At 38.0% G+C, this 25,080-nt stretch overlaps 6 protein-coding genes and 1 non-coding gene across 7 annotated transcripts; 3 read left to right on the top strand and 4 right to left on the bottom strand.

Moving 5' to 3' along the window:
• The first annotated feature begins 22 nt into the window (after positions 1-22).
• Positions 23-2,330, top strand: LOC103870097 (putative pentatricopeptide repeat-containing protein At3g13770, mitochondrial). Its single transcript, XM_009148206.3, has one exon. It carries the CDS (start codon positions 387-389, stop codon positions 2,265-2,267), a length of 1,881 nt encoding a protein of 626 aa, XP_009146454.2. The 5' UTR covers positions 23-386; the 3' UTR covers positions 2,268-2,330.
• Positions 2,262-5,426, bottom strand: LOC103870098 (transmembrane 9 superfamily member 7). Its single transcript, XM_009148207.3, has 7 exons — positions 5,197-5,426; positions 4,500-4,664; positions 4,273-4,382; positions 4,072-4,180; positions 3,881-3,993; positions 3,658-3,808; positions 2,262-3,580 (listed from the first exon to the last, which is right to left on the bottom strand). Exons 1-7 carry the CDS (start codon positions 5,314-5,316, stop codon positions 2,423-2,425), a joined length of 1,926 nt encoding a protein of 641 aa, XP_009146455.1. The 5' UTR covers positions 5,317-5,426; the 3' UTR covers positions 2,262-2,422.
• LOC103870096 (mitotic apparatus protein p62) lies at positions 5,420-7,713 on the top strand. The gene is given in 3 exon segments (XM_009148205.3): positions 5,420-5,437; positions 6,275-6,686; positions 7,052-7,713. Coding segments are annotated over 3 exon segments (939 nt in total). The 3' UTR covers positions 7,561-7,713.
• Positions 7,714-7,956: 243 nt separating this feature from the next.
• Positions 7,957-9,880, top strand: LOC103870094 (nucleosome assembly protein 1;4). The gene is made up of 9 exons (XM_033291928.1): positions 7,957-8,043; positions 8,244-8,468; positions 8,552-8,644; positions 8,725-8,826; positions 8,908-9,101; positions 9,191-9,374; positions 9,453-9,496; positions 9,587-9,704; positions 9,782-9,880. Exons 2-8 carry the CDS (start codon positions 8,349-8,351, stop codon positions 9,690-9,692), a joined length of 843 nt encoding a protein of 280 aa, XP_033147819.1. The 5' UTR covers positions 7,957-8,043; positions 8,244-8,348; the 3' UTR covers positions 9,693-9,704; positions 9,782-9,880.
• LOC103870095 (beta-fructofuranosidase, insoluble isoenzyme CWINV5) lies at positions 9,738-12,966 on the bottom strand. The gene is made up of 5 exons (XM_009148204.2): positions 11,757-12,966; positions 11,612-11,620; positions 10,649-11,517; positions 10,080-10,580; positions 9,738-10,000 (listed from the first exon to the last, which is right to left on the bottom strand). The coding sequence occupies exons 1-5, from the start codon at positions 11,920-11,922 to the stop codon at positions 9,827-9,829; spliced, it is 1,719 nt and encodes a 572-aa protein (XP_009146452.1). The 5' UTR covers positions 11,923-12,966; the 3' UTR covers positions 9,738-9,826.
• Positions 12,967-13,219: 253 nt separating this feature from the next.
• LOC103870093 (beta-fructofuranosidase, insoluble isoenzyme CWINV1) lies at positions 13,220-19,235 on the bottom strand. The gene is made up of 7 exons (XM_009148200.3): positions 17,267-19,235; positions 17,134-17,142; positions 16,031-16,902; positions 15,784-15,942; positions 15,456-15,703; positions 15,173-15,260; positions 13,220-13,634 (listed from the first exon to the last, which is right to left on the bottom strand). The coding sequence occupies exons 1-7, from the start codon at positions 17,460-17,462 to the stop codon at positions 13,455-13,457; spliced, it is 1,752 nt and encodes a 583-aa protein (XP_009146448.1). The 5' UTR covers positions 17,463-19,235; the 3' UTR covers positions 13,220-13,454.
• A 3,112-nt stretch (positions 19,236-22,347) lies between these two features.
• Positions 22,348-22,454, bottom strand: LOC117134546. The gene has a single exon (XR_004458730.1). It is a non-coding gene; the product is annotated as a small nucleolar RNA R71 (small nucleolar RNA).
• Positions 22,455-25,080: the final 2,626 nt, after the last annotated feature.

The following is a 25,080-nucleotide window of genomic DNA, read 5'->3' as shown; positions in this document are numbered from 1 at the left end:
AATGATCGCTGAGACGAAATTAATATTACATACTGTGGTTTCAGGTCTCGAAAGATTACTGGTTTCGCTCGGTCCCCAACCTCCTGCTACTCAGAAAAAAAAACAGTAGTACCACTCTACTACTGTTCTGCCATGAATGTTGTTACTACAACTGCGCCGGTTTCATATTACTATGAAAGCTACTTGTGGATTTTCAAAACCTAGTTTATGTCTTTTACAACAGCAGAGTTTGTCAACTTGACAGTTTGTTTATCTGAGTTTCAACTTAATGATTTGCTAAAAGAATTAGAAAAAACAAAACAAAAAGCGTTACCTATATATGTTTCGAAATTAAAAACATAGAAGAGACATACGTTCATTGTTTTCAGTCCGACCGTATTTGTCGAATGTTCAACTTAATGAAACTGCTTCATCGATCCTTGTCTTCCTTACCAAACTCTTCTCTCCAAACCTTATTACCAATCCCTCAACTATGCTCCAACGGTCGTCTCCAAGAAGCTTTGCTGGAGATGTCCGTCTTAGGACACAACATGGGGTTCCACGATTACGATGCATTGCTGAACACATGTGTGAACAAAAGGGCTCTTAGAGAAGGTCAAAGAGTCCACGCCCACATGATCAAAACCCTTTATTTCCCCTCTACCTACCTCCGAACTCGTTTGCTCATCCTCTACGGCAAGTGTGATCGTTTGCAAGATGCTCACAAAGTGCTCGATGAAATGCCTGAGAAGAACGTCGTTTCCTGGACCGCTATGATCTCGCGTTATTCTCAAACTGGACACTCTTCAGAGGCTCTCACTGTGTTTGCTGAGATGATGAGAGCAGATGGGAAGCCTAATCACTTCACTTTCGCCTCTGTTCTCACTTCTTGTTCTGGATTATCAGTGGGTAAGCAAGTCCATGGACTCATTATTAAGTTGAGTTACGATTCTCATGTTTACGTGGGAAGCTCTCTCCTTGACATGTACGCTAAAGCTGGTAGAATCGAAGAAGCTCGCGAGGTTTTTGAGTGTTTACCTGAGAGAGATGTTGTCTCATGTACAGCTATTATTACTGCCTATGCGCAGTTAGGTCTTGATGAAGAGGCTTTGCAGGTGTTCCAGAAGCTGCTGAGTCAAGGAATGAGTCCGAACTACGTGACTTACGCTAGTGTTCTAACGGCGTTATCTGGACTTGCTTTGTTAGACCACGGGAAGCAAGTTCATTGCCATGTTTTGAGACGTGAGCTTCCTTTCTACGCTGTTCTGCAGAACTCGTTAATCGATATGTACTCAAAGTGTGGGAACCTCTCTTACGCTCGGAGGCTTTTCGATAACATGCCTGAGACTGAGAGGACATCTGTTTCGTGGAACGCGATGCTTGTGGGGTATAGTAAACACGGGTTAGTAAAAGAGGTTCTTGAGCTGTTTAGGTTGATGAGGGATGAGAAGAGAGTGAAGCCTGATTCGGTTACTCTCTTAGCTGTCTTGTCTGGATGCAGCCATGGGAGAATGGAAGACACAGGCTTAAGTATATTTGATGGCATGATAGCGGGAGATTACGGGGTCAAGCCTGACACTGAGCATTATGGTTGCATCGTTGATATGCTTGGCCGTGCTGGTAGGATCAAGGAGGCGTTTGAGTTCGTCAAAAGAATGCCGTCAGAGCCAACTGCTGGTGTCTTGGGATCTCTTTTAGGAGCTTGCAGGGTTCATGTATCCGTAGACATTGGAGAATACGTAGGTCGTAGGCTCATTGAGATTGAGCCAGAGAACGCTGGTAACTACGTGATTCTCTCTAACTTGTACGCCTCTGCAGGAAGATGGGAAGATGTAAACAACTTAAGAGCAATGATGTTGCGGAACGCTGTTACAAAAGAGCCAGGAAGAAGCTGGATTCAACACGAGCAAACCTTGCATTACTTCCACGCGAATGATCGTACTCATCCGAGAAGGGAAGAGGTGTTGGCTAAACTGAAAGAGATACTGATAAAAATGAAGCAAGCTGGTTACGTTCCTGATCATAGCTGTGTGTTGTATGACGTGGATGAAGAGCAGAAGGAGAGGATGTTACTTGGCCACAGTGAGAAACTAGCCCTGACTTTTGGTTTGATTGCTACTGGCGATGGGATTTCGATTAGAGTTTTCAAGAATCTGCGTATATGCGTTGATTGTCATAACTTTGCCAAGATCTTCTCGAAGGTTTTTGAAAGAAAAGTGTCCCTGAGAGATAAAAACCGGTTCCATCAGATTGTCGGAGGAGTATGTTCCTGTGGAGATTACTGGTGACAAAAGGCATGTAATATTAGATTCAGACAAACATCTGTAGGAATGAGAAAGTTGATTTGATTCTTTTACTTTGTTACAGCTACGAACAGTACAATCATCCAAACATACAAAGACTCAAAAGTTCGCATCATTTTGCAAGATTTATCAGTTGGTTTCTAGTCGATCTTCACTGAAGAGTAGATCTTTCTCACGAACCAGAAGCAAGCGTAGAAACCGATTGTGCCAGTTAAGACGAAGAAGGCGTAAGAGATGATGATCATGTACCCGAAGTAGAGCATTCCCGAGACCAGTTTTGTGATCTCCAGCTTCGTGAAGAAGTAGAAGATCGAGTAGAGGAAGAGGTAGAAAGCAGAAGAACCCGCGGTTAAGTAAGCTCTCCACCACCAGTTGTAGTCCTCGCTGCAAAGCTGGAAGTAGCAGAGCACCACTGTGATCTCTGCGCAGGTGACGATCAAGATCAAGAACACTATGAAGAGGAACCCGAAGATGTAGTAGAACTGGTTCAGCCATATCGACGTCAGGATGAAGAAGAGCTCAATGAAGACTGCTCCAAACGGGAGGATGCCTCCGATAAGTATGGAGAACACAGGTTTCATGTACCATGGCTGCTCTGGTACTTGCCTTGGGATCTTGTTTGTTTTGACCGGGGCTTCGATTGCTGGCTTCTTGTAACCCAGGTAGCTACCGACAAAGACTAGTGGGACTGAGATGCCAAACCAGAGGCAGAAGAGGGCAAACATTGTACCAAAAGGTATGGCTCCAGATGATTGCTCTCCCCAGATGAGGCCATTTAGAACAAAGAAGATCGCAAAAAGGATACCAGGAAACATGAATGCAGTCTTCAGTGTCATTCTCTTCCACTTGTTTCCTTTGAACATTTTGTGAAGGCGAGATGAGGAGTAGCCAGCGAATATGCCCATGAACACCCACAAGAGAACCATGGCGGTCATAAGCCCTCCTCTGTTGGACGGAGATAAGAAACCCAGCAGCGCAAACATCATTGTAACAAGCGACATTCCAAAGATCTGAACGCCTGTGCCAACGTAAACACACAACAACCCAGAGTTCACAGGTGGCCTGAAGACATCTCCGTGGACAAGCTTCCATCCAGTCTCTTCCTGAGCCTCGTCTTGGGTCTCAAGCTGATTGTAGTTTGAGATATCCTTGTAAAGGGTTCTCATCATAATCATGGCTACCATTCCAGAGAGGAATAGGACGATCATAAGTGAGTTTATGATGGAGAACCAGTGGATTTGATCATCATTCATGAGAAGGTATGTGTCCCACCGAGAAGCCCATTTGATTTCACTCTCCTGAAGATTCAAATTCCGAAAAAATGTTTAGCAAGCCAAACAGTAAAGCAGAAGAAGTTTAAAGAAAATTTGTTTACCTTAAATGAGACATCATATGTAAACACAATTTCTTTTCCTTGCTCAACTTCTTGAGGGACAGTATTGCCTTGGATTAAGTTCTTTGTGTCCTTGTTGCATGTTGTTAGCTGAGGGTTGTTTTCATCCCATTCCTTGTACTCATGCAAGATACTATCCAAAAGACAAAGACCAGTTAGCTTATCAGGCAACTAAGTAAAGGAAGTAATAACCAGAAGGCAATACCTGTTAGGAGTAACCTCAAACCCAACAATTCTAGCAGAATCAGACTCTTGATCTCTGTGGTACATAACTCGGAAGCTCAAGTGATTATGGATAAAATATTTCTCCTCTTTGCTCTACAAAAGGCAAGTCACTTGGTATTAAAGAAACTAAAAAAGAATGCAAGACTGCAGAAACAGAGTTAAAAGACAGACCCCTTCATAACTCCCTTTGAAGCCAACTCGGAAACCATGTTCATAAGTAGTTGACTGACTTCCATCTCTCCTTTGTCTACGTACAGCTACCGGAAGATTATCAAGAATCCTGTAAACATCGGTTAACGTTTACAGACTAATCAAGATATATCTAGGAGACACATATACAAAGAACAAGAATGCTATATATTAACTACTTACATATTAGCACGGTATTCATCATCAATCTTTTCCTTGAAATTTTTGGTGGACTCAGCGTCAAGTTTAGCACGGCAACCAACTTTGCAAGGCTGATCCTCCAGCATTTGAAACTGAAAATTTTCAATAGGAGAAAGTCAAAATCTGATAATGAAGAGGTTAATGTATCCAAGAAGTAGCAATCTAACAACAACTAGAGCCAAAATAATGGGTATTTTCATTTTACTTACAGTATAAACAGAGTTCTCAATGCGGTCGCCTCTGAGAACCTCCCCAAGATTCTCAGCATTGTTCACGATCTTAGGAGGCTTGCAGTAGTTCAGGTAGTAGTAGTCATAAGGAAGTTGAGTCTTGGTAGAAGACAGTTTGTTCACTTTCACATAAAGAGGATCACCCTGTTGTTCACAAACCAAAAAAAAAAGACAAATCAAGAGCTGACAAGCCAAGTTGTTGCTAATAAATTTAGAAACGGAATCTGAAGATAATCAACATATTCACATATCAAATGAAGTTAATAAACTCCTTCAAACTGCAGATCACCAGCATGATGAAACAAAAAACTAAACTTATGACTCAAGCGCAGAAACCTATATGGTTCAAGGATTGGTAGATCTCATAGATAGATTCCCAAAAAAGAGAAGTAAAAAGAGACAGAGACCATCAGTAGCACAAATGAAGGATCTTTAATGAGAAACACATAGAGCTCTCTCTCTCTCTCTACATCCCATATTATCTATAAGCTTACACTTAACACGTTCAAGGACTCTTTCTCAGAAACGGTGGCAAAAAAAAAGATAAAAACTTTCCAGCAGATGAAGCTGAAATCACACGCTATATTAGAATACAACTCAGACCCATAAACCCTAGATCGATCTTCTCATGTTAAACGCGAGATCGGAAGAAAAAAAACCGAAAAAAAGTTATTACCTTCTGGAAATCGCGAGGAGCGACTCCGGGGAGGTAGAAGGCGCGAGATAAGGAGAAAGAGAGGAAAGAGAGGAAGAGAGTGGCGTAGAATCGAAAGCTGCTTCCTTTCGTCTTCTTCATCTTCTTCTGTCTCTAATCTCCCACAGAGCTTGTGCAGATGGAAGTTACCGGAGCAATTAGAGAGAAGATGACTTTTTATTTAATAAAGACACAGACGAATACGATGTCGTTTTCAGCGTTTGTGATTGCTTAATAAAGTTTTTAAAATTTGTCAAGACTCCAGATTTTAATTTATTTCATTTACTTTTATGCAATTAGTTATGTTGGGAAACAGAAGAAATTATTTTGGGAATTTAAGAATGTAATCTTTTATGCATAAATGTAAGGGGAAAAATCAAATATACACATTTTTTAACAAATTTGTACCAAAGTTTAATGTGATTAAAAATGTTATTGCCTTCATGTCGAAGCAAAGAGAGATGATTGGGCTGCCAACCTAAGTTTTTGTAAGCAAATGACTTTGATCTCAAGAAATAGCTTAAGCTTTAGAATTTTTGCCAATTAGATCATTTGTTAAGCAAAGTTAGTTGATGATTACGATAAGAGAGATTAAGATGAAATTTGATTTTTTATAACTGTTCTGGTAAGTTTTGTCGTTATAGAACTTTATTATTCATTATAACTAGGTATTATTATTAGTAAATTTTATACAAAATTGTTCACAAAAGTTGAGAAACCATGTCAAAATATTTCATTTACAAAATCTCCCATTAAATATTAGGGAATTACACCTATAGCTACACAAAAAACTCAAATTAGCTAACTAACTAAAATCCCCTTCTCTCTCTTCCATCCTCTTCCTATCTCTCTCTACTCTCATTCTATAAATCTAATTTTAGTTTTTTTTTTTTGCTATTTCACAAATTCTCCCAATATATTACCCAGCACTAATAATTTTTTTAAGAAAATCTCCATCACCGAAAAAATATTAAAAATTTAAAGCCGCCGGGAAATGAATAGAAAAACCGGCTACATATTACGAAAAACAAATGAAAAATTGTAAGAATAAAAAAAAAAGTCTGTCTGAAAGTGGGAGAAACTGACAATGGAAATCGAAGGCGAAGACGGCACGAAGCTCATCCTGAAGCCCGGAGACAAATCTGTCTTCGGAAGAGGATCCGGATTCACCACCGACGACTTAACAGTGTCACGCCGCCACGTCTCCCTCGAGCTAAAACCCTTCGCCGGCGAGACCGATTCCGATAGGGTTTCGCTCGAGGTTCTCGGTAGAAACCCGGTTTGGGTACGGAAACGCGAACCGGGCGAAAAGATTCAAACTTTTCGTAAGTCTGAGACTGGAGAGATCAAGGCCGGCGATAGGTTCTGTGTGTCGGGTCAACTCCCGATTTGGTTCACTTTGAAGAGTCGCGATGAAAGGGTTTCGGATGGTGAAAGCGGATTGGATTGTATCGATGGTGATCCTGTTAAAGGTACTCACTTTTTCACATTAGCATCATCCCAATTCGTCTAATGTTGAATCTATATTGATTCTGTTCTGTTTTGTTCTGCATAGTGAAGTTGGTTTATGTTTGTTTGTCAGCACAGTGGAAGTAGTTTCCTTAGAACGGCATCGTATTGTCTGCATTGCTTATCTTTTCAATGCGTAGTAGAGTTTTGTTGGTGTTTAGTGTGTTTTTTTTTCTGTGAGAATGAGTCCTAATGTTCTCTGTTTTGATTTTTTTTTTGTCTGAATAGTGAATTGGTATATGTTGTCTGCACAGTGGAAGTAGTTTCTTTAGATCATCTTGCTATAAGAATGAGTCTCAGTGTGTAGTGTTGTACTGTGGTGTTGCAGAGTTTGGTTTTCTTGTGATTGGGAAAGAGTTTGATCAGTATCCAAAGAGTCGAGTTCGCGATGTAAAGCAATGGGAATGGTTTCTTGAGGATTCAAGCAAACGAAATAGCGATGATGAGGATGATGATGGAGGTAAGAAGGGAAGGAAGGGATTAAGTAAAAAGAGAAGAAGAAGAGGAAAGAAAGGGAATGAGGAGGACGATGATTGGAGTGCGGAAAGTGAGGAAGATAAAGAGTTGATGGTCAAATCGAAAAGAGTTGTGAGTCCAATTTACTCAACTAGATCCAAGAAGACTAAGAAAGACGTAAACGCAAGTAGTAGTATTAGTAGTAGTCGTGCTCCAGCTAAACAGCGTGGAAGAGTAGATATGGAAGAAGACGAAGATGATGAAACATTGGGAGGTTTCATTGTTAGTGATGAAGAAGCTGAGTTTGAAGAAGAGGACGAACCAAATACAGATGATGAAGAAGAATTAGTAGAAGACGATGAAGATGAAGATGAGGATTAAATAGCTGGAATCTCCTGAAACTTTTTTGACTACACATGAAATGTAACCAAAGCTAATCTTCTTTTTACTAGAATTACAATCTTTTGTTCATTTGTATGAATATGTGTCACGTGTGAGATGTTTGATCGTATAATATAATGTTTTAATTTGTTACACTTATTCTTTACATTGTTGTTTCTTTGGGGCTGATGCGCAAGGTCATGGGACACCACTAAGGATCCACGTTCTTCTCCTCATACGTGTGAGTTCCTCACGTCGCACATGTGAATCAATTACAAATTGGAAAAAAAAAAAAAAAAAAAAAACACAAAGCTGCTAACTCTTCTCCTCTCCTTCCTTTCTCCCTCGTCCTCGTTTTCTGGCTTTCTCCTGCTTTTTCTCCCTGGAAAATTCTTGTTTTCTTACGAAACATGAGCAACGAAGAGAACATCATGTCCATCGAAGCTGTTCATAACACTGGAGGCGATTCATCTGATGCCTTAGGTAATTTCGTAACGTAAAAAAAACTCTCGTTTTCTATAATCCAACTCATGCTCGAGAAATGTTGACTCTCTTGATCATCCCCACTAAACTCTGCTCTATCTTACATACGTCTGCCTCAAGTAACTTCCCCTGTTTTTACTTTCTTGCTCTGGAAGCAACAAAGATTAGGGTTAAAATGCTAACACCATTGTGATTTGTAGATCTTGTTCCAGAGGATCCTGCTCTTACCGAGGATCTTAAGGCAAGTCAATTATATCGTTAATCAAATCGCACAACACAAGAGTCTTCTTCTGTTTCATCTGTTAATGATCTTTTTTTGTTTTGATGTTAATAAATCACAGAACCTAACAATAAAGCGAACCTTTGATACGAAGAAACTCTCTCCTAAAGTTAGCAAACGTGTTCTGTTTCTCAAAGACATTCAGGTGATAATGTCATATCTCTGCCTCTGCAGACTATAATCTTGATTTTTTTTTTTTAAAGAAAGGCTCAATGTTTGGTTTGTTAGGTTAAACACGATGAACTCGAGGAGAAGTTTATTGAAGAAAAAGCTGCATTAGAAGCAAAATACGACAATCTCTACAAGCCGCTTTTTAACAAGGTAAAGATTTATTTATGCTATGTTGATTAGGATTATAGTGTTAATTGTTGTTTTCCTGAGGTTTTCTTGAGAACTTGCAGAGATATGAGATTGTGAATGGTGTGGCTGAAGCTGAGACAGAGAAAGGAGTACCTAACTTCTGGTTGATTGCAATGAAAACCAACGAAATGCTCGCAAACGAGGTTCAATATCATTTTGGAATCAGTGTCTACATTAGCATAAAAGAGATTTAAAAAAAGACAATATGGTTTTGGTTTGTGTAGATAACCGAAAGAGATGAAGGAGCATTGAAGTATCTCAAAGACATCAGATGTTGCAGAATAGAAAACAATTCAAGAAACTTCAAGCTGGAGTTTCTCTTTGATCCTAATCCTTATTTCAAGAACTCGGTTCTGTCTAAAACTTACCATGTGACCGATGACGATGATGATGGTCCTGTTCTTGATAAAGTGATTGGGTAAATATTAAATCATCCTCATTTTTACTTTGTTTGATATATTGGACCTGGTCTTTAAACTAGATCTCGTGTTCTTTTGGGATGTGTAGAACGGACATAAAATGGTGTCCAGGTAAGTGTTTGACTCATAAGGTTGTTGTCAAGAAGAGGCCAAAGAAGGGAACAAAGAAAGTGAACAACATCCCCATGACTAAAACCGAAAACTGCGAGAGTTTCTTTAACTTCTTTAAGCCCCCTGAGATTGATGAAGTTGATGAATGTTATACAACCATGGTTAGCCTATTTGTAATGTCTTCTCTATTTTGATTTTGATACTGTTTCTTCATCAGGTAAATATATATATTCTTGCAGGTTGAAGAACTCCAAAACCTGACCGATCAAGACTATGACATTGCGTAAGCTTTTACTGTTTTAAAGTCTCTGACAACATTGACATATGTTCAAGTATGTGTATCCTTAAGTTTTGGTGTTTTTTGGTTTTACAGTGTGACAATCCGAGACAAGCTCATCCCTCACGCAGTTTCATGGTTTACTGGAGAGGCTCTTGTTGATGAAGATGAATATAATGATGATGATGAGAATGATGACTAACGAGAAGAGAAGGTTTGTTTCAATAGTTTTTGTAAACTGAAAGAGGAGCGTCACAATCTCTAGTTTATATATCGTTTTATTTATTACAGATACACCAAGAGTTTCAAGAATCTCTCGTAATATGAAGAAGTGATTTAGAGAGAAGACTTCATGCTCCAAGCACTTAGGCTTAAAACATTAACATTCTGAGATCCATTGTTAAAAACAAAGAGATGTGTGTTTTCTCCTATTGCTATTTTTGGGTAGACTCTTGAGGTAATACATGTTTTTCCTCTCCCACCAAAACTCTCCACTATTGAATTATCAATCTACAAAACATAAAAACAAAAATTCCATTAGTAAAATAAATAAATAAAAAGCTCAAATTAATCTTGCGAGAGGACTCACCAAAGTCCTGAGAGAGATTGGTTGGTAAGGAGATACATCAAGAAATGCACCATACGATGTTTTATCATTCTCTTTGTCCAAACTCGATCTGCTTTGGTCACTACACATGACCACCACATGGTCCTTACTCTTCTGACTAGCTTTGAAAATTCTGAGATAGACCGATGTGTACTCTTCCAAGTTCTTGGAGGCCAGAACCATCAAACCGAATGGACCTAAACCGGAATTAACCGACGATGCATTCTTCTGACTGCAAATCAACTGGGGATCGGTCCAACCCGGTTCAATCACATCTGCCTTCTCTAAACCACTCACCTTGAACAAAACCTCCACATCTGCTTGTGAAGCTGTGACCCCATGCACGTTAACTAAAGATCCTCCTCCCTTCAAAACCTTGCTCTCCCACTTGACTTGCGTTGTACGTAACCTCTCTATTTCCTTAACCGGCCATTGCATCAGTCTCTTTCCTGATTCGTCAAGCCATATCTTCCTTGGAATTGCCTAATTAAAACCGGTTAGTCATGTCTAAGTTAAACCGTAGGTGAAATAATAATCTCAGGTTGGTTTACCTGCAAACCGGCCCAACCCTTTTTGATGTTATCCTTCTCCGGCGACGACTCGTTGACCCAACCCCACAAGATCCTCCGTCGGTTAACCGAGTCGTAAAAAGTCTTCGACGCGTAAAATTTACCGTAATCATACCTCGGAGCCGTAACGTCCTGAACAAAACCATCGTCGGGTACATACTGATCTTTCACTTGGTCGTACGTACCAATCGTGTAGTAATCGTGACTTGTGTCTGATAAACTCACTTTAAGCACGTGTTTCACGGACACACTAAACGACGATGTATCTACTCCGTGTGAAGTGGTTGTCCCGACCGGGAAAAAGTCAGGACACTCCCACATTCCTGAGCCGTCGTTGTAGTGAAGAGGCTTCGCCGACTGCTTCCAGCTGATGAAGTCGCGGCTCGTGTAGAGAAGAGCTAGTCCACGGCGACCTTCCTGGCTTCCGGTGATCATCCGCCACCGTCCGTTCCGGCCGAGCCACGCGGTGGTCGGGTCGCGAAACGAGGTGGAGTTGACGTGGTTGACGGCGTTGGGTGTCACGAGAGGGTTCACCGGAGATTTGGTCCAGTGCCGGAGATACGGGTCGGAGAGGTTTTTGGGTTTGGCTAGGTTTTGGACCTGGTGGTTGTTAACGTCGTTGCCGGTGTAGAGAATTACGGGTTTGCCACTGGGGAGAACCGTGACGGAACCAGACCAGCAGCCGTTGATATCGGACGGTCGAGATGGTTTGATAGCTGGGGAATGTGGGGTCCAGTTAATGAGGTCCTTTGATGTTGCGTGGCCCCACACGATCTCGTTGACTTTCATGACGGCGCCGTTTGGGTACCATTGGTAGAAGAGATGGTAGACTCCGTTGTATATCATAGGCCCTGTCCAAATACATAAATCACATAAACATAGATATCAATCTTTTTCTATACGAATTGATTCATAAAATAATATTGTGTGAGAAAAGTAACTAACCGTTAGGATCTTGTAACATCAAAGCCCCAAACATAAGAAAAATATGAGTGAAGAGATGTAAAATGTACACAAATTATTAGAGAAATGGAAATATATAAAGATAACCAAATGAAACTGAATAAATTTGTTCGGTAGATAAGAATACCGTTCATCCAGTTTTTAGGAGGCTGGAAATGATAACCGGTCCGGTAAGGTTGATTCGTGATTCTACTGTGGGAGTGTTTCAAGGCCTCAATATTAGTAGCATTGTCAGCAAGAAACAAGGAGGCCAACAAGAAAATGGCAGTGTTACACCAAAGTAGATTAGCCATTAGTTAGAACTCTTTTTATGTATTTCTCTGAGGTTCTATGTAGTTTTACTTCAAAATCGTGAAAATGTCCAATTTATAGGCAGTGAGGAAGGTTTTTTTTGGGCGTGCTAGAGGTGGTGGTCCATATTTGGCAGTAAGGTTCTGTTATCTCGAGCCAAATGGCATTTTCATGTTTGTTGAAATTAATATTAATTTTCTCCATTATATTTTGTTATAACAAAGTAGGAATAACTCGTTCAAGTAGCCTGATTTTCAATATAAACCTCAATACAATATATAGTTTTAATGATACTTTTCACCGGTTTTGTTTGATGGACATAAAAATAACTGAAATTTAAAATGTTTTTTAAAACAATACGTGTGCTAAATAACTTATGCTCAACGGTGAAGAATGTTCCAAAATCTCATAGTCTTTTGTTGTCTCGCAACTGAAAGTATTTCCCACTCAAACAACATGACTTAATGAGTGTCACTGTCTCATCATTGATGTGGGTATATTTCATGCTCCAAACACATAGGATTTAGACATCAACAACACTTTTGAATCACTTCGTCAGAAGCAAAGATAATGTACACTTTCCTCTGTTGCCAGCTTAAGATATAGTTTTGATATTTATGCATGCTTTGCCTCCCCCACCATTTATAGCTCCCCACTATTCTATAAAAGGAAAACAGATTGAGAAGTCAATTTGAAATGGAATAGGATTATACCTACAAAGTACAGTGACATGTGATTCTTCTTGAACTATCTTTTAGAACTCCATCAAAAAGACAAAATCAAAAGATCCTCAAAGTGCGATCTCCCCACTAAGTTCTCTCCCATAACACTCATCACTTTCTCCTAATCATTTTGGAGGTACGTTCCCATAGTGGGTCTTTGTAAAATCAAACTTTAATACGTTAACGGGTTCAGGGCTATCCATATACTATAACAACTAAAAATTTAACCATTGAGTCGATGTCTATGTACACGCGGGTATGATAGTGAACCTAGGAGCTTATCACTTGTCAGACTCATGACTGGCAATTTCGTAATTAAGAAGGATTGCTGTAGCTAAAACAACAATACTTAGGATCGGAATGAAAATTTTGGTCACTGATTAATACTCCTACTAGTTAATACTATATATGATGACTTGGTTGGTAAAAAGTTATTTCCCGAGATGAAAATCGAATTATGTTGAGAACTAGGCACACATACGTACTTATTGACAACTATTGTATTCGAGTTATATACGTCCGCGTCTATTCATATAAAGTCCACTATTATATTCGTTGGAACTTGGAAGATTTAGGCTAACGAGAATAGACTTTTAAATTTAAAATAGTAAACCAACTCTATGAGAAGTCAAATAAAATGTCATATAACTTGAAAGTTATCTCAAACAAACAAATTTGACTCTATTTTGACAACCAAACAAACTGGACCTTGTAAGATCTTCAAAATCATATCATATGCTCAACAAATGGAGATATGCATATATATATGTGTGTGTGTGTGTGTGTGTGTGTGTCTATCTCCGCATATGTGATCAACTGATTTGGGCAGACTTCATGCTCCAAGCGCTTAGGCTTAAGACATCCACACTTTGAGACCCATAATTAAAGGCATATAGATGTGAACCTTTTCCTATTGCCAGTTTTGGATACACTCTGGAGGTAATGCATGCTCTTCCCCTTCCACCGAAACTCTCCACTACTGAATTATCAATCTACAACAACAAAAATAATAATAAAACTTCTCTAAGAAATCTATAAGAAAAAGATTATATACTCTTGACCAGAGGCTAATTAAGCTATTTAACAAGTACTAGATTTTGAACCGTGCAACTGCACGGGTGTTTATTTTCACTTTTCTATACATAAATTATTGTTTTAGAACATAAGTGATATATATTTTTAATGTTAATCATATACTTAAATATTTATATAACTATTTCAAATACAATAATTTTATAATTTATATGTTATAATTAATTAGCTGTTTAAACCTTATGTATTTGCCACTTCTTATTATATACTTATCTTATTGTATTTACATTTAGTTATTAAGCAAATTAATATATTCATGAGAAAATATATTAAAAAAATTATGCTAAATTCTGACTCGTATTTCAAAACTGGATTTCTTTTTACCAATATTTTTATGCTTATTCATTTTAGATAATTTATTATTGTATATATAAAAGTGTAAGATATGTTAATTTTTAGACATGTATTATATAGTTTGTTAATTAAGCCATTCTATCATCATATTATATTTTAAATAAATAGTTTATATTTATGAAAATAAAATTTATAAATTTATCAATTGAATATAATTTTATCATATTTATTTTAGTATAATAATTATATTTTAACATGATCATGACTATAAAAGTAGACAAAATAGGATATAATTTATTTATTTTCATTTCTAAACGATAACTTAAAATACATTAAGTTACTGTTTAAATATTACACAGATTTATTAGAATTTTTAAAATATAATATATAAATATATATTATATTTAAAATGAAAATATATTATGATTAAAGTAGTTACAAAGATTTTATATTATTAACTTTAAAGAAATACACGTTAATTTTTATACATGTATTATATAGTTTGATAATGTTAACCCATCTTACCAACATATTAGATTTTATTTTTGAACATAAATATTTTATAATTACGAAAATAAAATATATAAATTTAATATAATTTTATTATATTTAGCTCAATATAATAATTTTAATTTAATATGATTGATTATGATTATATAATAACTAAAATATTATAAATTTTTTTATTTTTCTTTTTATATAACTGAATATATTAATGTGTATAATAATATTTAAACTAATTTCGAAATTAGTGAAAATATTTAAATATACTTTCGAAAATGAAGATCTTGTAAAAATCTTTTTAAACAGATTTGTTAGAATTTTAAAATAAATATATTTATATTTAAAATGAAAAGATATCAAAAGATACTATGATTAAAATATTTTAAAAATTATATTTATTATTAGTCTGAATTAAAATATAGTATGAATTTCTATGAATAGGTCCATTAGGTTCATTTTTAAAAAAATTACACATAAATCAAGGTTGTGACTTCTATTTTAATATATAAGATTTCTTGGGGGTTCAAAGTATATTCCGAAAAGGGATGGCGCGTCTTTTCTAGACCTGCATGCGTTTTTTGACATTTCCTGAAAAATAGTAACATATACAAAAATATGTGTGAAGTGGAGACTTAATTACCAAGGCTCTGAGGGAGAGTGGTTGGCGAGGATTAACATCCACAAAAGCTCCATAGGTTGTTTTGTCATTATCTTCCTTCAGTGAAGATCTGTACCAAATTCAACATCACCAAAAGGCCACATGATTAGAAAGTCAAATTTTAGATATTTCTTCAATATTTTCAAGATATTTCAATTTGACGATGTATATGACTTTTGAAAAGTTAAATATAAATATGTGACAAATTATTATCCTATATTAATGTACTTAATGGATAATAGGGATCTTGATCAAGGAAACGTACCTGCTTTGGTCACTGCACATGACCACAACGTACTTATTGCTATTCTGTCGGGCTTTGAAGATTCTAAAGTAAACCGATGTGTACTCTTCCAAGTTCTTAGATGCGAGAACCATTAAACCGAATGGACCTAAACCGGACTTAACTGATACATTCATCTGACTACATATCAACTGTGGATCAGTCCAACTCGGTTCTATCACATCCGCTTTCTCCAAATCTCTCACTTTGAACAAAACCTCCACATCTGCCTGTAACAATCAGAAGATTTTTAAAATCCAAAATTTTCTAATAATAATTAATTTCTTAAAAATATATAAAATCATCGCACCTGTGCAGCTGTCACACCATAGACTTCTAGTCTAGATCTTGAATCTAGAACTTTGTTCCGTAAGTTGACTTGATTCGTACGTAATCTCTCTACTTCCCTAACCGGCCATTGAATCAACTGTTTCCCGGACCGATCAAGCCAAATTTTCCTCGGAATCGTCTAATATAAAAGAAAGCGAAATTTTATTAAATACCTACCAAACTATGCTTTACTTTAGTTTAGTCTAAACTCAATCTAAAAAAGTTACCTGAATACCGGACCAGCCTTTCTCGACATCATCCTCAACCGATGATGATTCGTTAGTCCAACCCCACAATATTCTCCGGTTCTTGGCTGAGTCATAAAACGTTTTCGACGCATAGTACTTTCCGTAATCGTATCTAGGAGCCGAACTGTCCATCTTAAAACCCTTGTCGGGTACGAACTTATCTCCAACCCTATCGTACGTACCGAGAGTGTAATAATCATGTTTCGTGTCATCCAAGCTAACTTTCAACACGTGTTTTAAAACCTCATTAGGTTCACCAAAAGACGACGTTTCAACGCCTTTGGAGCCAAACCTAGTCACGGGGAAAAAATCAGGACACTCCCACATTCCACTTCCGTCGTCGTAGTGTAACGGCTCGGTAGATTTTTCCCATTTTAGTAAGTCTTTGCTCGTGTAAGTGATCGCTAGTCCACGACGGTGGATCTTGCTTCCGATGATCACTCTCCATTTCTTGTCGTGGCCAAGCCACGCGGTGGTTGGGTCACGGAACGAGCTGGCGTTGATTCCGTTGACGGCGTCAGGAGCCATCAGAGGATTTAACGGCGACTTGGTCCATTCAACGAGATATGGGTCGGAGAGATTTTTAGGTTCGGCTATGTTTTGGACCTGTTGGTTCTTGGGGTCGATTCCGGTATAGAGGATAACCGGTTTGCCGTCGGGGAGAATTGTAGCCGAACCGGACCAGCATCCGTTGATATCGAACGGCTCAGATGGGAAGATGGCTGCAGGATGTGGGTCCCAGTTGATTAAATCTGTTGACGTGGAATGGGCCCACACGATGTTACCCCACACGGCGCCTTTCGGGTTCCATTGGTAGAAAAGATGATATATTCCTTTGTATATCATAGGGCCTGTATACATATTGAAATGTTTATTGCATGAATACATGTAAGCCTCGTGGTGCAGCGTAATAAAAGGTCGACCAATACATTAGAAAAATCAAATATACGGTTGGTATGTTAACTTATTGGTATATTTAATGTTTCTAAAAAAATAATAAAATGCTAGATTTTAGGGAAAATGATATGTCTATTTATTGGATAGGAAGAGTTGACTAAAGCAAGAGGAGAAAAAAAACTAACCATTTGGATCTGCTCACGGCCAAAGATCAATCCAATTTGTCCAAGCAAGAACCATAAAGAATGAACAAAAGGTTAGAGAAATGAACACAATATGACAGTGAGGTTGAGATTGATATGGTAGTATTGAACGTACCGTTCATCCAGTTTTTGGGTGGTTGAAAATGGAAGCCGGTCCGGTAGGGCTGGTTTACAGAAGGAGATTTGATGTTAGTGCTTTGGGTAAGTCTCTTGTAGACATGGTGTGAGGCTTCGAGATCGACGACATAGTTACTAATAATTAAGGTGAATAACAACCAAACTCCAATCTTGGAGTTAACTTCTTTGGTCATTGTGTTTTTACGTTTTTTTTTTTGTTTATGGTTGTTGTTTGAAAGGACTGTAGATCATGTGAAATTTATAAGCAAATGAGGAGGGCAAGCCTGTCAATATTAAGAATTGAATATTATATTTGCAAATCGAGTTTTCTTTGTTTGTTGGCTTTATGTTAATAATAATGAAGGTTCATACTGCCATAAGTCAGACATCTAAACAAGTTGTTTCCAACAATTTTCATTGTTTAAAAAAGACTCTTAATTAAATGGTTTAGGACTTCGTACCAAACTCTTAGAAACCATAACGACACATACAATTTGTATGGTGTAAAAGAAAGATGATGTTTTGTAGAATTAAACTAAAAAATGGTAAACATTTGTATAGAGTAATTCGAGGAAATAAAAGTTAGCAAAATTTGAAAATGATTTTTTTTTGTACGTCAGAGATAATTTTTGTTAATCTAATATAATCTTAGCTATCAGCGTTTTGGGTTACATAGTAAAACCAAATTTGGATAGGTGACATAAAAATTTGGATTGGTGAAACTATAAGTTTTAGAGAAGTTTTATATAATAATTGTTCTATCCCATTCCGTTAGTCAACTAATATTATCTGGTTTGCGAAGGCAAGCGCAACGTGACAAGTTTAATGCTCGAGCAAGGCATGGAGAAGAGAATGGGATAAGAGAATAGCTGACAAAAAGTCAACTATTTTGGGCTATCAGAATATGCTTAGTCTAACATCTCGAGAATAATATCATATTTGACCGTATTCCGGTACAATATATTGGTATTAAGAAACCTATATATTCAGTACAAAACGATAATAATCATAATAATCCAACAAATAACAAATTTGGTGATTCACACGGAAGTCTAGAAGTCAAAACAGTTCATAAGAACGTGTCTCCGCTCCCACCATCCGATCATACACGAGGCAAAAAGATTAGAAAATGAACATATGAAAAAGTGATTAAATGTTTGAATACAAAATAGTGGAAAAGTCAAATTTTGGACTCTACCTTTGTCCCTTTGTAGTATGCTCCTTCACATTTCAATACAACTTTATAGTCTTTTGCATACCAAAAACAGACAGTACCATGTCCCCTAACGTATCCATATAACACACCAATCCGAATCCTTTTTAACCACTAATACATCGATCTATTGTCAAACAAATCCACTAATACCTTTGGGTGACAGCTTTAACCACGCATAAGAGGAATTCCATTCAGTGCGTATATTCCGATTACAAATATCTTAACGAGTTTAACTAGTTTGTTTAGAACAAGACCAGTTCAAAATAATAATGATTATTGTAAGTTTTGGATTAGTTGACGGTTAACCAATATAGAAAACAAAAGTAACCAATGTGACAAGTCCAAAACTATTATTGTTTGCTGTTGGCCGCGGCATGCAATAGAAACTGCTGCTCCCAAAAACATGTGTTGCTCTAAGTCTATTTGGTGAAAGTCATGCGAAAAATAGAATTAGCCTAAAATAGCTGATAAGACTGATAACTTATCTTGCTAAACAAGTTAAATATGCAAGAGATATTGTAGGTGGCTGTATTGTCTTTTGATTCTACTATAGCCAATTTTATTCAAAATTTATCGTTAGACAAATGGTTTTACTATCATATAAGTATATAACTGAATCTACACTATGATGGTGAAACGATATTCAATTTACTCTGTTTAGTCAAAGTAAATTTATGTAAAAAGCTATTTTATTTTCTCTGTGTTGTTTAACTAACTCAACCAAATTGCAACTTAAAGAAAATACACGCATTAATGGTTGGGTGGTATATGGCATCTCGCAATATATACCTAAGGGTCGTGGGTTCGAATCCATCGTCCTCAGATTACCTGTGGCCAGGTGATAATGGTATCTAACTCCACTTGCAAGCGACTGGGTTTGGCTGGCGCCGGTGATTAGGCCCCCGGGAATTAATCGGTTGGATCATGGCCCGCCGGATAATCGTTTGGTAAGTCAACCGAACCATGTACCTTATTCGTCTTACTAGAAATTTTATCCCAACAACAACAAAGCATCATCTAATCATTTTTAAATTGACGTGCTATATTATATGTTACATGCTTCTGTTTCCACCCCATACGAAACATGTGACGTATAAATTAAGCTCATTATTAGCAGAAAAGATAGGAAGATATTTGCCCTTTTAAAGTATTATTAATATATATAAAACGGCAGATGGCTAATTTTGACTATAAGAACATTATTTTTCGGAGAAATAAAATGATATTTTATTAACAAGGTCCCATAATTTTGTTTCACATTGATTTAACAATCACCTACAACCATTTTATAGATTTCTCAGGGGATCAAAGTTGACTACATGTCGATCGATTCCGTTTCGAGGAAAAACATACACAAGCAAAGCTGTAAAGGTGTTTAAATAGCATAAAATATCTCCGTATGAGATATGCGGAAAATTATAAATATGTAAATTGATGATAACAAGTGATATACTTCTGTTTCAAGCGACAACAGTCAGCATACGTTATTTAGAAAACTTGCGTCTTTGAGTAAACCTACATCATTCATATGTTTCTTTGTGTTTCTTATCTGTCTTTAGTTTGACATTTTCAAAAGTTTCCCTAATTTCAGAATATTTTGTTCTTTATACATATCGAATACAGTGAATATAAAAAGATTAAGTCGACCATTTTCAAATCCAATAATGGATTATTAATCTTGACATGGTATAGAAAATAAAACCGTGGTCATGCATGATCTGATTAATAAATGACGTCTCATACATGATATCTTGCATAATTACATTGTTTAAACCCTCTATTTCTTGCATGTTTTGATCATCTAGATTAGGAATCATGCATTTTAGTCTCTTTTTGCACTGCATAAGTCTCTATCAGGTTTTGGAGTTTCCATTGGAGATATTAGAGGTACTTGGAAGCATTTGGGATCAAAAAGGGAGTGGAAAATGCTGTTTAGGCGAGCAAAGCACCAGAGCGGGGTACGGGAGCGACGTGCGACACCCGCTCCAGAAGAATCGAAGGCTGGCGCGACGTCTTGCACCGAGGTGATACACCCGCTCCAAGCCCAACTTCTTGTCGACGACTTTCATTATGCGGAGCGACCTATGGCAGCGACGTCACTCACCCGCGGCGGATGCAGAGCGACCTCTGGAGCGACGTCATCAACCCGCGCGCGTTTTGGAGAGGTGAAGCATGTGTTTCGGAGCGACCTATGGGAGCAACCTAGTGCACCCGCGCCGCGTTTTATCTTATGTCGAAAACTTATGTTTTATTTGGGCTTTTGAAGTGATTAATTAAGCCCATTAGGTTTTAGAAGTCACATAAATACTCTCTAAACCTAATTGTAGGATCTTATCTTGTTTTCTATCTAATCACAAAAGAACTTTTAGGTGAAAGATCCTATCTTGATCATTTTTCTCTTGTGATTGCTTGATTATCTTGATCACTAATCATGATTAGCACCAAATCATCTTTGATTCTTGGGCTCATCATGGAAAGTAGTGAGTAGTCATCTTTGGATTCATGGGTTAGGGAGATTAAGGGTGATTAAGCTAGATCTAAGGTGTTTAGGTGTAGATCAATCTTATTCCTTGCTAGTAGAGGGCTTTTAATGCAACTTTAGAGTTGGCCTCTCTAAAGTTGAGCTCTAGGCATTTCATATCCGGAAGGTGTTTGATGAAATGCCTGAACCAACTCTCCTAAGCTTTTAACATCCTTTACCAAAGGGATTTGTTGTTAAAGGTGTTAAGATGGCTAGTAGACTTGTGATTAATGATTACCTAGATAACATTCAACCAAAGGGATTTGATGCTTGAGTTATCTAGGTAAATGAGCATTCATCTAGGGATAGAGTTTGTTTAGGATTGTGTCTAGGTCTAAGGTAGATATAGATTGGTTCAAAGTTGACACCTTTAGGTTGAATCTTGATCACCCAAGATCGATTCCCATAGCCCATGAGTTCTCCCTTCTTATAAGAAAGAAAGCTTTGTCCTTTATTGCATTTTAGGTAGTAATCTAGTTTAAAAACATCTCAAAAACTGGTAGCACTTAGATTAAGCATGGTCTTGCATTCCCTTTGCTTTAGAATCACTTAGAACTGGTTTGACATCCTTTATACTACAACATTTGATTAGGAGCCTTGAAACTCCTATCATCAAATTGGCGCCGTTGCCAAATTCTAAGTTGATTGTGACATTGGGATTTAGTCATTTGCTTGAGACTAAGTCAATTTTTATTTAATTGTGTTATTGCTTCTCTTTGTCCTTCTCCCTTTGCATTTCAGGTGTATGAACACAAGGAGCAGAGGTCCAACAAACCTAGTTCCAAGAGTTGAAGACATTAGAGCACTTGAGAGGGAGATAGCAAGACAAAGAAGAGAAGTAGAGCAACAGGCTCACTTGCAAAGGTTGGAGCTTGATATGGAGAATCTGCCTCAAGATGGTGAAGTCCAAGGAGGCAATGGTCCAAGAGTTGATCCTTTTAGACCACAGCGCCAGCCACAACATCCACAGCGCCAAGCTCGAGCCATTGGAGCCTATGATCAACCTCACATTCATGGTCATAGGTTGGGAATCAGAGCACCAGCTGTGGAGAACAACAACTTCGAGATCAAGTCAGGGCTGCTCAACACTATAGAGAACAACAAGTATCATGGTCTAGCTGCTGAGGACCCTTTTGATCACTTGTACAAGTTTGATCAGTACTGTGGCTTGTCCAAGACTAATGGTGTTTCAGAAGATGCTTTCAAGCTGAAGCTATTTCCTTTCTCTTTGGGAGACAAAGCACACCAATGGGAGAAGACTCTTCCAAGTGACACAGTCACTACTTGGGAAGATTGCAAGAGAGCTTTCCTAGAAAAGTTCTTCTCTACTTCAAGGACAGCTAAGATCAGAAACGAAATCTCCGGGTTTCAACAAAAAGGTCTAGAGAGCTTCAGTGAAGCATGGGAGAGGTTCAAGGGCTATTGGTCTCAATGTCCCCATCATGGTTTCAGCAAGGAGAGTTTGCTAAGCACTTTCTATAGAGGAGCTTTACCACAGTGCAGAAACAGGCTTGATACTGCAAGCAATGGTTTCTTCTTGGGGAGGACTGAAGAAGAAGCAGAGGAACTGGTGGAGAACATGGCTAAGAGCGACTCCGTCTATAGCGAGGAGCATGATAGGGTCAACAGAAATGACGATCACCAGACAAAGAAAGAGATCAAGTCCTTGCAGGAGAAGATGGACTTGCTTCTTTCTAACCAAGCTAAACAAGAGCAGGTCAACTTTGTGGGTGGTCCTATTCAAGAGATTCCTCCTAAGATTAATGAGGTTGATTGTTTGGAAGGACAAGAAGAGCTGTGCTTCATCAATAACAATGGTTCTTGGTACAGGAAGGAGCCTAACTTTCAGTACAACAACTACCAACAAAAGTCCTACTCAAACAACCAGCAAGGAGGATACCAGCAGAGGCAAAACACTCACCAAGGGAACTATCAGCCTAGGCAAAACACCCCTCCTGGTTTCAATAATACCAACAATCAGTCTACTCAAGCTCAAGGAAGTTCTTCACAAGCTCCAACTTCAGATACAAGTGTGGATGCAATGTTCAAGAAACTTTTGGATTTTCAGGCCAAGAATGAGAAGACAATGGGTTATGAGTTCACGAAAATTCACTCCAAGATCGATGGAAGCTACAATGAGCTCAACAACAAGATCCGACATTTGGAGAATCAGTTTGCTTCCATGAACTCTCAGCCAAGTCGCCAACAAGGGGCATTACCTGGAAAGCCAGAGCAAAATCCCAAGGAAACAATGAAAGCCATCACCCTTAGGAGTGGAAAACAGCTACCACCAAGAACTCTCATTAGGGATAATGAGAAGCAAGATGGGGAGGTAGTCATCAATGTGGATGATGATGTGGTTATTATGGATGAGAAAACCAATGAGGAGATCTTGGAGAAAATAGTTGAAGCAAAAGGAAAGGGTAAAATTGGAGAAGAAAAGAAGGGGGAGAACAAGAATGAAGCTGCAACTTCATCAAAAGGAGCTCTATTCAATCCTCCTCCCTATGAACCAAAACTTCCTTTTCCCGGTAGATTCAAGAGACAGCTTTTGGAGCAATACAAAGCCTTATTTGAGAAGCAAATGAGTGAAGTTCAGATTACTATGCCCATAATTGATGCCTTCATGCTAGTGCCTCAATACAGCAAGTTCCTCAAAGATGCTGTAACTAAGAAGAAGAAGGAGATGGAAGGCATGGTGGTTCTTACTCATGAGTGTAGCGCTATTATCCAAAGGCTAACCATCCCTAAGAAGCTTGAAGATCCAGGAAGCTTCACTTTACCTTGTGCCATTGGGCAATTTGCTTTTGAGAGGTGTCTATGCGATTTGGGAGCAAGTGTGAGCCTTATGCCTCTCTCCATTGCTAAAAGGCTTGGCTTTACACAATACAAGAAATGTAGACTCTCTCTTGTGCTAGCTGATCGCTCAGTGAAGATTCCCATTGGTATCCTAGAAGATCTCCCTGTTATGGTTGGAAATTGTGAGATTCCTACAGACTTTGTGGTGTTGGAGATGGATGAAGAACCAACAGATCCTTTGATATTGGGGAGACCTTTCTTGGCTACAGCAGGAGCAGTTGTGAATGTTAAGGAAGGGAAGATTGATCTTCACCTTGGAAAGGGAAACATTCTTCACTTTGACATCAAGGAGGTGATGAAGAAGCCTATTACACAAAGCCAAGCATTCTACATTGAGGAGATGGAGGTTTTAGCTGATGAACTTCTAGAGGAGTTGGCACTTGAAGACTCTCTACAACATGCCTTAACAATTGAGAGAGAGGTCCAAATGGTCGAGAACAAGGAAAGTGATGCTTATGTGAAGATGCTGGACTCTCACACGGAGATTAGTGATGAAGAACAGAATGAGGAGCTTTCATATGAGGATCATCATGCTTTCTCAGCTACTCAACAAGAGAACCTCCAAGAGGATGATTGGAGTGAACTCAAAGCACCAAAAGTGGAGCTTAAACCTCTTCCCCATGGTGTAAGGTATGCTTTCCTTGGCCCTAATGAAACTTACCCTGTCATAGTGAGTAGTGAGCTTAGTGAAGATGAATTGTCTAAACTTTTGAATGAACTTAGAAAGTATAGAAAGGCAATAGGCTACTCACTAGATGATATTAAAGGGTTATCACCTTCTTTATGCATGCATAGGATACATCTAGAGGATGAATCTATGACTTCTATAGAACATCAAAGAAGGTTGAACCCCAACTTGAAGGATGTTGTAAAGAAAGAGATTCTAAACTCTTAGATGCAGGAGTCATCTATCCTATTTCGGATAGCAAATGGGTGTCTCCTGTGCATGTTGTTCCAAAGAAAGGAGGAATGACTGTGGTTAAAAATGATAAGGATGAACTAATACCAACAAGAACAATAACAGGACATAGGATGTGCATAGATTATCGAAAACTTAACAAAGCATCTAGAAAGGATCATTTTCCATTGCCATTCATTGATCAAATGCTTGAGAGACTTGCAAATCATCCCTATTATTGTTTTCTTGATGGATATTCAGGGTTCTTCCAAATCCCCATACATCCAAATGATCAAGAGAAAACGACTTTCACATGCC

The sequence above is a fragment of the Brassica rapa genome, chromosome A05 (assembly GCF_000309985.2).
Source record: "Brassica rapa cultivar Chiifu-401-42 chromosome A05, CAAS_Brap_v3.01, whole genome shotgun sequence".
Taxonomy (NCBI): domain Eukaryota; kingdom Viridiplantae; phylum Streptophyta; class Magnoliopsida; order Brassicales; family Brassicaceae; genus Brassica; species Brassica rapa.
Note: the sequence above shows the minus strand (reverse complement) of the source record. Positions and strands in the feature narration are given on the sequence as shown.